General features: G+C 46.7%; 2 protein-coding genes across 3 annotated transcripts in view; one reads left to right on the top strand and one right to left on the bottom strand.

Moving 5' to 3' along the window:
• The first annotated feature begins 3,378 nt into the window (after positions 1–3,378).
• Positions 3,379–10,208, top strand: LOC116853889. Of its 2 annotated transcripts, XR_004380047.1 has the most exons (5): positions 3,379–4,313; positions 4,566–4,797; positions 5,881–6,383; positions 6,657–8,538; positions 8,619–10,208. XR_004380047.1 is itself a non-coding variant. In XM_032835205.1 (4 exons), the coding sequence occupies exons 1-4, from the start codon at positions 4,069–4,071 to the stop codon at positions 8,290–8,292; spliced, it is 2,616 nt and encodes an 871-aa protein (XP_032691096.1). In that variant the 5' UTR covers positions 3,379–4,068; the 3' UTR covers positions 8,293–10,208. The 2 variants fall into 2 exon arrangements, 1 of the variants encoding a protein (XP_032691096.1); XM_032835205.1 differs by having other exon boundaries at positions 6,657–10,208.
• The window catches only part of LOC116853898 (homeobox protein goosecoid), an 8,753-nt gene continuing 5,313 nt past the window's right edge, over positions 10,168–13,607 (bottom strand). The window contains exon 3 of the mRNA XM_032835228.1: positions 10,168–10,610. Coding sequence (XP_032691119.1) covers positions 10,383–10,610 — 228 coding nt within the window. The 3' untranslated portion in view covers positions 10,168–10,382. The remainder of the gene's footprint in view (positions 10,611–13,607) is intronic.

Here is a 13,607-nt window from a genome sequence, read left to right as displayed (position 1 = left end):
CCCCCCTCCCCCTCTCCCCCTCGGCCCCGCGCGCGTTCCTCCTTCTGAAACAACTACATATTATACCCAAACGTGCGTGTACATGTTATGCGCGCAGGCAATCCGCTTCGTTCCTCTTCACCCCCCGGGATGATTCTCACACCACACTACCGCGTCCCCCGAAATTTCCGCCGCAGCAATACACGCGATCCTAGTAATAATATCAATCAGGTTTACTGATATCCAGAGAGGGGACAATATCTGTCTCGCTGTGCATATTACATTACACATGTGTAAATTAATCAAATGGCAATTTTAACGACACAAACCTTGCCAGCGGGCCTCTCTCCCCCTTCCTCTTCCCCTTAAAACCCGACTGTCAAACTACCGACTGAACAGGTCGACCCGACTGCCGCTTCATTATGATTGGTCCACTGAGAATCAGCGGTCAGGTACGGGTTTTAGATTGATTTCTTTATTTCTGAAGAGAATGACCATCACTCGTTAATATCCAATCCCTCGGTTGCAATCTCCATAACCAATCAACCGGGCAGGTGTGATAATCTTTCTTCGCGATGCATCAAAGATTATTTCGGCTTTGAGTCGCGTCGACTCGGGGAACTTTGCGAATCCTCGAATCGTTGCCGAAGTTCCCGGCGCGAGAGTTGGCTGGAAAGAGCAAGAGAGAGAGAGAGAGGGGGGAAGGGGGAAAGACCGGCCTGCGATGATCGATCGCGATAATTCATTTATGTGTGTGCTCCGGAGGTTTAGCCGCGGCGCGCAAGCAATCAATCCGTCTTCCCGACGAGTTTACGTCTCTCTGCGAGTGTCTCCGTGAGCTTTGCATTAAATTTTCAGCGGGAATTGTCTTGATCTTCGATTCCCGGCCGCGGAAAACTTCTCCCGGCGAACGCTGGCTGGCGGCCGATGTCGGGTTGATTCCGGCCTCGAATTCCACTTCGATCTCGTGCGACGCCGCGATTCCCATGAGATGCCGCCTTGGCGGCGGGCTCTCCGATCGAATCACGCGAAAAATCGCGTGATACGCGCGAGTCCCATCTCGAAAGGGTCCGAGATACCGTAATGCACACGGCGTTTCAGCTCTGCGCGCGAACGGAACACCTCCCTTCGCACGCCGGTCCGCACCTCACACACATACATTTGTCATTTCATTAACGTTAAAAACTCTACGGCGCGCTCTCACGGCGTAAAACTGCCACGTTTGGCCGCCACGGGAAAGCACAAACTTGCAAATAGCGCGAACAAAAGCCGCGGATATTAATTTCGGAGCGCGCGCGCCCGCACGTTAGCAGCGGCGCAACGCACAACGATACGTATTTTTCTTCAGTTTTTACAAGTTGTTAGCCGTTTTTCCCGGCTAACGTGTAACGCTCCGGTGGGTGTAAGTGATTTTTATTGCGGATAACGTTTCACCCGTTTTCGCGCTACTCACAACGCCCGTGTCTCAGAGTGTCGCATGTGTGCGCAATGAGTAACGCGAGTCTACGTGACACAAGCATACGCGATAATACGATCAACATCTTTGATGACAATTTTCTCACACGTCCAATCCTGCACGTACTTATTATTTTGGTTTTCAGATATGAATAATTAAACTCCCGAAACACAACATACAGAATACACAGTTAGGAATCTTGCGCACAAATGTTAAAATCTTCATGCGTTAGCCATTTTTGACTGTTACTTCAATGTAAAATTAATATTTCACCGAAATGTTATTTTCGTGATGTTTTAATGTGTTATATGTTTAATATATCAATTCTTAATAACTTAATATTTTTTATGTGCAATATTGAAGTGCATTTTATGTGCACTTTGAAGTGCAATATCGTTTTAAATTCTTTTAAAATATATATTAAAAAACGACTTTTCTTAAAGCCACATTAATGTTAACAAGAAAAGCGAGTCTTTGAATCATGGTAGATTTTAACATATAGCATAATCAAGTTTATTAAAGAAAAATGTTTCTGTCAAAATAACAAACTTGAAGGAAAGAAAAAATCTGTGAGTGTTAATTAATTAACATTCGTAATTCATCGATAACTAACACACCACGAATGAGCTATTCTTGCAAACAAATTACGCTCTCTGACTTTACTCAGATAAATACAAAACCGGCCAGGTTATTTATCGACCACTATCAGTCTTTAAATATGAATGTTGAAATTTTCAACGTATAAAATATGTACACATGTATTCTACATGTTGAGAGTTTAAATATCTGTATCCGAAAACTAAAGTGATAAGAATGTCCAGGATTAGAGAGGTACGTGTCTGGGAGAACTGGTACTCTTACCTTTTAGACGATTTCGTCTAACTAGACGAATACATTCGCGACTGCATTCTCCAAAGACGGCATTAATCGAATTGCAGTCGGAACCGACAATGTTCAACTTGCTTGCACGCATGCATGCGCTCACGAAGTGATGCTGTGTAATGAATTTCGGTTATATTTGCGCACAGAGAGAGAGAGAGAGAGAGCGGATCGCGCGCTCTTCACGGCGATTGCGAAATCAGCCGACTTTGTGGCATTTGAAATACGATTTATTTGTTCGTCATCCGTGCACACGCGGGGCTCCCAAATCCAATAATGATTTGAATACCGCGGCCCGGCCGCTGTACGGTTTCGCGTTATTTCGGTCGCGCGGTATCGCCCGCGCCCGTAATTTTATAAACACTTTGAAAATCTTGCGTCACCGGCGGGCTTCGCGCGCCGAGATTGCTTGCCACTCCTACGGCTTCGTCTGCCTCGCGGCAAAATAATTACAAAATCGTAGAACGAAACGCGGTAAATCGACGGAGCGCCGCCCCCTTCTCGTTCTCTGCCGCGGGCCTGTATTTTTTCAGCTTCAGGAAGCCATCCGTGTTCGAGGAGTCTGTCCCGCTATGGTCTTCCGAGGGTCTATACAAATTCGAACCGACCGCTCTGTCTCCGTCTTTTACTCTCTCTCTCTTTCTCTCTTTCTGTCTCTCCCGCCATTTCTCCCTTTCTCTGTCTCAAGTGTTTGTTTCTGCTTCCTACCACTTCGAATTCGGATTACCGCTGTGAATAGCGTAACTATTCCTGTCGAGATAAACGACAGAGAATTCCGTCGGAGCGCGAAAAAATAGAGATCCTGTAATAAGAGATCGGGCACCATATGTCAACGTTTTGATTGACTGCGCCATGTTTGGGACACGCTTCCGATTAGGATCATTAGCTGAATGACAACACAAGCATTGGTCTGTTCTTTTCAACTGCACTGGCTGCACTGGCTGCACTGCTGAACCGGTGCAATAAGTTAAAGTGAGATAAGTATACTTTCGGTTTGAACCAAAACATGGCGAATCTAGTATCTACAGGCGACGGTGTCCGATCTCTTATTAAAGGATCTCGAAAAAACAAACAACCGCGCCTTCGTAACCCGCGGAATCGTCCTACGCACGCGTTGTCGCGAATTCATAATTGCAATATACCGTGAACTGTTATTTGCGCGTATCAAACGCGCCAAGTTAACGTGGATGTGTGTAATCTGTACACTTGTAAGAAAGTTACACTTGTAAGAAACTCTGTTCTTCTTAGCTGAACTGTCTGAACTGGCGCACACCGGCACGCAATGAGTTAGAGTGAGACAAGCATATTTTGTTTTGCACCAGTTCAGCTGAGAAGAACAGACCTTCTTGTCAACACTCCGGCAGCGAATAACGAAACGTAGCCTCAGAGTAGATGTTCATTTGGACGCGTTAAGGAGCAAAATTCGCACGCGTTCGCACAGAGGGTTAGGTGAAAGTTGTCAACGTGAAAATGCGTTGCCCCACACGTCATCGTTAATCATTCACGATCTTTTTTGTACCGTTCACGTGTATGCAGTACACGTCATTTCTGATCATTAATTAAGAGACCAGTGCATAACCGGCTCAAGGGGACTGTCAAGACGAGCAATGAAATTATAAGTCTCTCTCTTCTCTCTCCTTCTCTTACTCTAACGACTTTCGAAATACTTCCTACTCGCGCAATGCTACACAGCCGCCATGTAAATCGCCCCGTGAGATCGTCCTAATCGACAAACCTCATAGTCTTCCGCGAGCATGGCGGAAACGGAAGCCGAGGAGGAGACGGGGACGAGCGAATTTATGGAGGACGTCACGGCGGACGCGACGACCGACGACGCCACGGTCAAGTATGAGAGTGCCGGAGACGTCGTGTCCGGTGATGGCGCGGAAAGAGATGCGAGGCGAGATGAGGTCGGGAGAACGCGAAGGAAGAAGAAGAGGTTCCGGACGGAGAGACACGTCCGCGAGGGAGAGTCGCTTTGGCGCATCTACATGAAATCGTAAGGGAGACGAAAGCGCCTCTTTCTTTCTCTGACGATCCCACGACGCTCGTCTTGCGCGACAGTCGGTGAAAATTGGCATGGGGAAAAACTCGCCTACACGGAAAAAAAGATTTGTTAATATATAGACAACTAAAGATATTAGCTGCAGGAACAAATTTTAATAACTTTGCTATGAAAGCAAGAAAATTTGCTCTTGCAGCTAATATTTTTGGTTGTCTATATATTAGCAAATCTTTCTTTTCTGTGTAGATACGCGGAATTACGGGACAAGTCGGAGCGAGAGGACGTCCCCGAGAAGTGGAAGACGCCGGCCGATGTGCCGAGGCTGCCTCGCGTGGAAATCGCGGACGGGACATTTCCTCCGCGCGAGTGTTTTCCGCTCGGCGGCTTTCGACTCGGGCGTCGAGTCGCTGGGACAGCCGTCGGGCTAGATCGATGCAGGAGAACGCCGATCTGGAGGAGTATGAGATCAAGACAGTCGGTTAGTCAGACGACGAAATAACGACAGGATGACGTCCCGTTCGCGAATTATTCGCGACTTCATCGCGATCAATCGGATGATTCCGTCTTTGTTGCGTCTTTGCAAGCGCAATAAGGGCTTTAATTAAACTCTCTGAATTTCTTCTAATGAAAAATAGAGCGACAGTCGAGTCAGTGGAATTATTTCTCACTTCTGCAGAGTGAATTCTCCACTATGAATTGCCGAGTGAATATTTCACTAAAAATTTGGGAGTGTATCCGGTGTATTTTGTATTTGATCAAATGCACTTTGATCGACTAAAACACTCATTTGTACAAATCAGAAATTAGCTGAGTGTTCTTATGTTATAGTCTCAAGAAGATTTTTCTAAAATCAAAATATTTCAATATTCAAAAGAAAGACGCAATCTTTTATTTTAATTTATGTAAAAGAAAGATGCAATCTTGCAAGACGCTATCTTTTGTAATTTCATATTCTAAGCGCAAATTCTTGTCAAATTAAAGAGTATTTTTCTTCTAGTATACTGAGAAAAAATTTTTGGTATTTGTAACTATAATCATATAAAGAATTATTATAAATTATGATTGACAGAAAACTATTTCTTTATTAAATTTTTCTATAATGTTATTGACAATAACTTTATATATGTTACTACTTCCACTTTGTGTTAGAACAATTAAAAAACATGGTCGGGGCCAAAAATATCTATAACTTTAGTTAGAGATTTCCTAGTTTAGCTAGATTATTTAGTTACATTTTTTGTTCTCTCTCATTGTGAGGAGGAACGATAGTATACTTAGGGTATTTTTATTTTGGTTTTAGAACAATCCTTCTGAAGGCATGTATGAAAAGATTTCGCTAATGATGAGATTACATTTGTTTGGATGTTAGAATTAAATATTCACTCTTGTAATCTTGAACGGCATTCGCTTTGAATGAATTTTCGCTTGAGTGGGATTTCACTATAAGCAACTTGAAGAACACAACATTTTCCCAAATCATTACGTCGATTAGATTGTGTCTTACTTATCTCTGTTTACTTGATCACAACACTCGTAAGTGGATTTACGATCTCCCGGCTAGGCAAGTCTATTCCGGAAAAGGGGAGGAAGGCTATCGTCGAGAACCGGAAGTGGAGAATGGTCCGATGTTTGGCCATGCACTACGCGAGATTTGCTGGGCGAGTTGCGGAAGAAGGAAGGGAGGAGAAAGCGAAGGGACACGTTCCCTTGCGAACAGCGGCTTGACGAGGAGGACGAGCTTCTCCTACGCCAACATAGGAGCGACCTTGCTAATCGCAAGGAGCTTGGCCACGTTCGAGCGCCGGTCCCTTGCCCGGTGCTGAAGTCGAATCTCATGGTGGATCGCGCAGCCGGCGAACGCCCCGGTCTTGTGGACGGCGATTACGTTCTCGTGGAGTTGGCGGCAGGGGATCCGCAAGGTAAACGCGTATACGCCAACGTGATCCTTCACGGCTTGAAAGGCATGCACCTGCCGGAACTGAGCCCGTTGCGAGAACGCAGGAACACTTGGAAGTTCTGCCTCTATCAAGCGCTCGTGGCTCTCTTGGCGAAAACTCAGCTTAGGTATCGAGATGCATTCCGAGAAGTGTCGAAGTAGAACAGAAGCAGTGTTTCAATTTCGAAAAATTTTACATTAATTTGAAAAAATTAATTCCACTAAAATTCGGTCCACTTGAATCAAAAGCTTTCTCCGTTATTTGAACGTTCAACTTAAAAATTCAGCTTAAAAATTCAACTTGAGAATTCAACCTAAAAATTTGTCAAGGACAGAGCTGGCGCGTGTAAAACACTGAGGAAATTTTGACATTATCGTTGTGTCGCGTTTTTGCGTACAAGATACAGGTACGCGTGGGGCGCCAATATCGACTACATCTACGACCACGCCTGGACACTTTACACCCACGTTGGCGCGATCAACGTGAGAAAGAAGCAACGCTTCGACGACGTCGTCGTATACAATTACAAGTATAGCGTGGAGCTTGAACTGATTCGGGAGATGAAGGATGTGCCGGTGGCGCGAGGGGTTGGTTGGAAGTACGTGGGAAGCGGTTTCAAGAGGCAGATCACGCTGCCGAGGAAAGACCCGCTGAAGGTCAGGGTGGAACTCGGCTGCCGAAAGATCACAGACTCGACGTGGATGCCGGTGCACGAGGAGACGCGAGAAGTCGAGCAGTGGTTCGACAAACTGCCCGCGCGATATCGCAACTGCATCCTTCGTACGACTAGATTCTCTTTGGCCTTCTGGCAAGACGGTCTCTTCTGGTACCTGTACAATCCCTTCCGCTGTGACGAATTCGGCCTGTGGGACGACGAAGGTCGCGCCTGTATCGTCAAGTTTTGCTCCAAAGACTCTTTACGTAGGCATTTGATGATCCTCATACTGAGAGCCTACGCATACGAGGCCCCGCGGTCGACAGATCAATCCGAGAGAGACACCTTCGACATTCAGATCTTCCACGTGGTCTTCCACTGCTGCCAGCTGCACAACTTGAAGCTGCTGCAGCGCGGCGCGCCCAGACCGCTGCGGCGTGTCGACGAGTGTCCGTCGGATCCTCTCGACGTCCTCAGCGACGTAGAGGACGTGACGGATCGAGAAGAGGTGGACGAGGTTTCCAAGGTGGCGAGGGAGAAAGTCGCGTGGCTGAAGCGCTTCCGAGTGACTTGGAGCAAGTGCTCGGCCAGCAACCGGAAATGCAGATCGGTCAAAGTCGCGGAGAGCGACGGCGGGAAAAAGAGGTGGCACCACTACTACGTGGAGGAGTTCAATAGGCTCTTCTCACTGTGGGGCGAGATACACGCGAGCGACTGCATGTTCGACGAGGCGAGCCGGGGCATGCAGACGTACGCCTGTTACGTGGTGTGCGCCGGCATGACGAGGATCATGGCGCCCGAGTACTGGAGCCCGAAGATCCTCGACGTAGTGGTCATGTGCGGGGACCGTTATTACATGCAGAGCAAGCTCGAGGCCGAGCGCAAGGCCAGTACTAGGGAATACGCGCACGTGGGCTGCTGGAGCAGGTACCTGAGCGACCACTTCGAGATCGGCGGGATCGTGTTCGAGGCCCGGATGTTGCCGTCCGTCCACGGCAGACTTTACGCTAAATCGGGCGAGTGTCTGTGGCGATCACTGGAACGCCTGTTCGCCGGGTATCTGTTTGGCGTCCTGACCTGCGAGAGCGCCTGCCTGGGCCTCTTCAGGTTCTGCGGCGCGTACTATATGTGCGACGTGAACTCCTTCGGCCCGCCGCTCTTCCAGCACGGCCGCGGCGCGGCGTACTTGATGAGAGCCACGTCGTTCCGTAGATTCGTGACGGTGCTGGTGGCGACCGTCGGCTCGCCCGACCGCAGCCGCTTCACCCTGAACCCAATCGAGATCCTCAAGGTCGTCGAAGTGGACGCCGCGTTTGGTGGTCGCGCCAAGACCAGGAGCAAACGTCCGCGCAAACGCTCCGGTCTATATTTGCCTGTCTAAGGTGCGTATTAACGGTTGTCGCTTGAAACTCGCGGAGACATTCAGATTTTTATTCCGAGTCAGATCCAAGTCTTCCAGTTGTATTGCGATATACATTGTGACATTTGTATCTGTGATCGCGACTCAACAGCTCTCATCTGACTCTGAATTGAAATCTGAGTAGCTCACCTGAGACTCGTCTCAAGTGATGACTATTAATACGAGCCTGAGAGGTTAACATCCTCGCGTCTTTAATACAATCGCGTGGTGAGAACGATACTCCCTCTGTGCCTTTTATCCTCCGAATTGACTCTTCGTTAACGTAGAATCGTTAATTTGTGCGTCAGGGAAGAGCGCGCTGTCGACAAGAGGAAGAACAGAGAGATGCAGAGAGAAGAGGAGGGAAACGATTGCATGTATAAACAATCGACGTCGCGCGCGACAACTGCAATAATCGCGAGGAACATGCTCAAAATTCAACGACGAAATTCAGCGGGAAAAGGTCTCTTGCGCGCCTGGCTATAATTCTAAATAAAATTTATATCGCCGGACACACAGACACTTGCGCGTGCATGTGCGCGTACGTGTGTATAAGCAACTGTTTCTTGTTACAACTGACTCTGTGAATTCCCCCAGTCGTACACCCGCGGCGGGCCGGCGCAGTTCGCCAACGTGACCATTTTGAAATTCCTAAACGATCGACGGAGCTTTAATATTTATGCGCGGAGGAATCGGAGCCGCGTGTAAACGTTTATATAAACGAGAATGTATTTTCCACAACAGCGAAGCGATTTCAATAAGAAAATATTGTTGCAAAACCGAGTTGCGCGCCAGCAATAACAATAAGCGCGGCGACAGTAGTGTCACGGGATTTAAATTTCTCGCGATTTAAACGGACACTTGCCGTCACGCACGCCGCTCTCCCGTGACAATTTCGTGTTGACTGTCGATGGAAGTACTCGTAACGAGGAGAATCGATTGCGCTACATACAGCGGGGCGAGAGCGAAGTGGTTGACGGGAATCTGCCGTCAGATTCAAAATCGGGGACAATTTTTATAGACACATCTCGCTGCATACAAGTTTATCCGTTTTTCGATGTCGGTTCGATGTGATTTTATTGAATTGGAACGATTGAAACATAGGACAAATTTTAATCGAAGCATCGATCAAGTTTGTAGCGCGAAGGTGGAAGACGGACATCGTGATGATGCCGAATGAAAACTTCCGGAAGAGTCGGTCTACATCCGCCTGTCCAAGAAGCCAACTCGGGGCGCGATTCGTTAGACAAATACTTTGAAGCGCAGTAATTATGGCTTCTTTTTAAGCGTTTTGCAGCGTCTAATGGATTGTTCCCTGTAACTTCTATTCTTCGAAATTGATTCCTCGTTAACGTAGGATCGCTAACTCGAGTGAAATGAAAAAGGAGTAAAAAGGAGACCCATGATAACGCGTTCAACTGAAAAATTCAACTTGAAAGTCTGCGAAAAAGAGCTGGGATGTGTACATTCGGAGAAAAAGACACGGCAACTATACAGGTAGCAACTGCAAGAGTTTTGTGTACACATAGAATTAAAGTATATAGTTTGATAAACCATCCTGCAACGAGAACTGAATGGTCGTGAGAGCTACATATTTATGATACAGTTAGTTGTTGCAACAACTGCAGGATGGTTGATCAAACTATGTACATTAATTCTACATACAAAATCCCTGCAGCTGTCACCTGTATAGTCGCCATCAGCTTTCTCTGAGTGTACACACGGGATATTTCACGCGAATTAAAGTCGTCCCGAGACATCGCTTCGCTCGCTTTAGCAACGAAGTAAAATATATAAAATCTCTTCAGAGCAACGTCTCTTCGCGCGCAGGGAGGTCAAACGTCGTGCAGCCTCTCGTACTTCGATGCAATAATTTATTTCGGTATTGTACACATCCATCGTTACTCATATTTACAATAATATTTACAAGTGAATTACGTATATACATGCCCCGTGGTCGAGGAGAGCGCGAAAGCGTCGGGCCGCCCATCCCATCGTCCTCGAGCATCTGCTTCTCCTCCTCCTGCCCGTCGACTGTCGATGAAAGGACTCGCCCACTCATCTGGCCGCGACTACGCCACCTCGAGATCGGAACTGTCCGTGTCCTGCTCGAGCTTCTGCTGCTGCTGCCTGCTCAGGCTCAAACGGTCGTTCACCATCACAGTCGCCGCGGCGCCGCCGCCGCCGCCGCCGCCGCCGTCGTCGTTGCGTTGACGCTGCTCCAGTTGCAGCTTCCGCAGACGATCCTGCTCCTCGCGCTTCTGCTTCCGCCACTTGGCGCGGCGATTCTTGAACCACACCTGAAACAAGAAGAGCAATTCCATGCCGTGATAACTCGAGGACTCGAGTCGAGGACGAGAAGAGTTTCGTCGCGCAACGTTCTGAGACTGACTCGATCCTTTCGTCACTACGTCCCGCTTTGGTGGCTCTCTAAGGGTATATTCTCTGATATGATACGTCAAGCTGTCAAAGTGACGGATTAGCTGAATAATCAAGTCATAGTGTATATCTAAATACGATGCGAACGATAAGAAAGACTAATGAGCTCTGTCAAGACGTTATTGAAGCAGCAAAAGAAAAAATTCATCCCTTGAGAATTATTAAACAACACACACGCGAGTTCTCCTATTAGATGTGTTGGTGCAAAACTCATTGAAAAGAAGCAAATGTTGCAACCTTTCCTTCACTAATTATACAACAGCAGAATTCCGCGACCAGCTCAGCCGTAGCGGGAGGGTTGGGAGGGAAGAAAAAAGAGAACGATTAACGCCTAATTATCGTTTTCCGCGAATTAAAACGACCGCTTGGCCGGCAGCAATAATCGCTCGATGAACGCGAATAATTGCGAGACGCACACCGACGCGTGTGCCGCGGAAGTATTACCTAACGAAGTACGAAAGTACGTGGCAGAGATCAAACGGGTTTTTGCTGCGCCCGGGGTCACGCATCGGTCCTTCACGCTTGTCCGAATCAATCCGAATGAAAACCGACAATCAATATCCACCCCTGCTCGACGTTCGTTTTGCCGCATTAGCTATTGTAATAGCGTAACCCTCGTTCACTTTAAAGAGTTCTCTGGAGCGGCAACCGAGACCTCTGCGTGACGCAGCAAATTCTTTGCGTCGCGAAATTGAGTCCACCACCGTGTTGATTATGTTACATATGTAGAAAAAAGAGAAAGATAAACAGAGAGAGAGAGAGAGAGAGAGAGAGAGAGAAAGAGAGAGTATACTGAACGAGGGCAATTTAAACAACTTTTCTTTTTTTGTGTACATTAATTTGGTTTGCGTATTTTCCTAGTAAAAATGAAACCTCGTCATTGTCTAGCCACGAGAGAAATTTGGATCTAACGTTACTACTAACCAGCAATGTAACGCTCGTTTCTCCTATTGGCTAGATAAGTAAGTTAGCTGATTGAACAAACGATATTACAGTGTTATGAGATGAAAAATTACAACAAACACTTGGTTGTTAGCCAAATCATGTCACGCTCAATTTTGAGCTTTTATAAAATTAACGTCTTTTGAGATTTTATAAAATTAACGTAGCCTCCGTTTTGTGTGTGTGTTCTACCGAATTTTAAAATTACAATAAAATTATAATGTTATGAGATGAAAAATTACAACAAACACTTTGTTGTTAGCCTTTCCTTCAGGAAATAATGTGCATGTCACGCTCAAGTTTTTTGAGATTTTATAAAATTAACGTAGCCTCCGTTTTGTATATGTGAGTTTCTATCAAATTTTAAAATATTAATGGCGATACAGTAGCTAGGCTATGTGTTTTGGAATAGGCAGCGCCATCCATTACTCCATCATATTTGATATGCAATGGTTAAATCGTAAATTCGATTCTATATTTCAGCGAATAATCGGCCAAGACGGGTTAGCGACGAGCTAGAAAAGTTTATTCAGCTTGCATTAGCTAGCTATTAGCTCTTGACTCAGACTAACTAGTTGTATTTTTATCATTTTAATTGGCACGCTTGCGTTTCTGCGTCTACCGTGTGTAAGAGCCCAACTCGATATCTTCGTTAAGATTCACCTGCAAAGCAACTTTCTTCGTTGCAGAAAATATATTTTCGCTATAGATAATTTATTAACTCAGACATTTTGACCAGCGTTTGACTCTTACGGGCTTTTCTGATGAGTTTCTTTGAGGCCCGGTTTTTCAATGATAGTTTAAACTTAGATTTCAACTTAAACTCTGTTTAAACAAAACAAACGCATGGTTAGAATAGAGTTTAATCTTGAATCCAAGTTTAAATTGCTATTGAAAAACCGGCCCTGAGCAATTCATCGTCTCGATTCGCCCTCCACCAAAACGCGAAGGCACCGATGATAGTTCCCGAGTCGATAGTTCTCCGCGCGTCTATTTGTAGGATTTGTCGAGTTGAGTCGACACGATCGTGAGAGTCCCCGAAACAGCGTGCCTTCTCAGTTTTCCCGAGTCGTTTCTTTCTTTGTCCTCTTCCGTGCGACTGCCACATTTCCACTACTCGGTGTTTCCACCGAGAGTCGCTATTCCACTAATTCTGTGCAAACACCGTGACTCTCGCACCGGTCGAGGCGGCCTGGGTCTCTCCAGGTATGTGTTGTTCCAGTCTTTAAACACTCGAGACTGAGGGGGGACTCTCTTTGGCGGAACCGACGCGACGCGGGTGGTCCCACGCGAGTGTCAATGATTTTTAGAGTCCCGTGATTACTCGACGGAGTCGACGGCCGAGATTTCGTCGAACAAGGGGTTACTTCAACCTCGGGGGTTCCGAACTTTTATATGACACACTTCCTCTCGTCATTTCGTCATGAGCGCCTGATTCTTCCACGCTACGCGTTTTCGCGTATTTCAAGCGGACCAAGTTCGCCGAAATCGACATAATTTCGACGCGCATCTTGATCCTGCATTTTCCGGATGTTGCGTATATGCGGATTCAGCTACGGATGTTAGAAAGTTCAGGTCGCGAAAATAGGGCTAAAATTTCGACACGGACTTGCACATTGAAAATCGCGGAGCGACGCTCGCACCGGTGGCGGTTCGCCGGCCCGACAGAAACGGTAGATCGCCGATTACCGAAAGAGAAACAAAAAATTAACGCTCGATCGACGACACAATGAGGCCGCGGCATTAATTGGAGAGTAAATTCATACGAAATTAGATCGTGACGCGTAAAATGTGCTCCCGCCGGCCGCTCGAGTACACTTCAGATTATAAATTGCACGACCCGATATCCAACACGCGAATACGACTAGAGAGAGAGAGAGAGAGAGAGAGAGAGAGAGAGAGAGAGAGAGAGAGAG

The sequence above is a fragment of the Odontomachus brunneus genome, unplaced genomic scaffold (assembly GCF_010583005.1).
Source record: "Odontomachus brunneus isolate Ranch 3 - 2012 unplaced genomic scaffold, Obru_v1 Obru_scaffold_007, whole genome shotgun sequence".
In the NCBI taxonomy this organism is placed as follows: domain Eukaryota; kingdom Metazoa; phylum Arthropoda; class Insecta; order Hymenoptera; family Formicidae; genus Odontomachus; species Odontomachus brunneus.
This window is presented reverse-complemented; position numbering and strand designations above follow the sequence as displayed.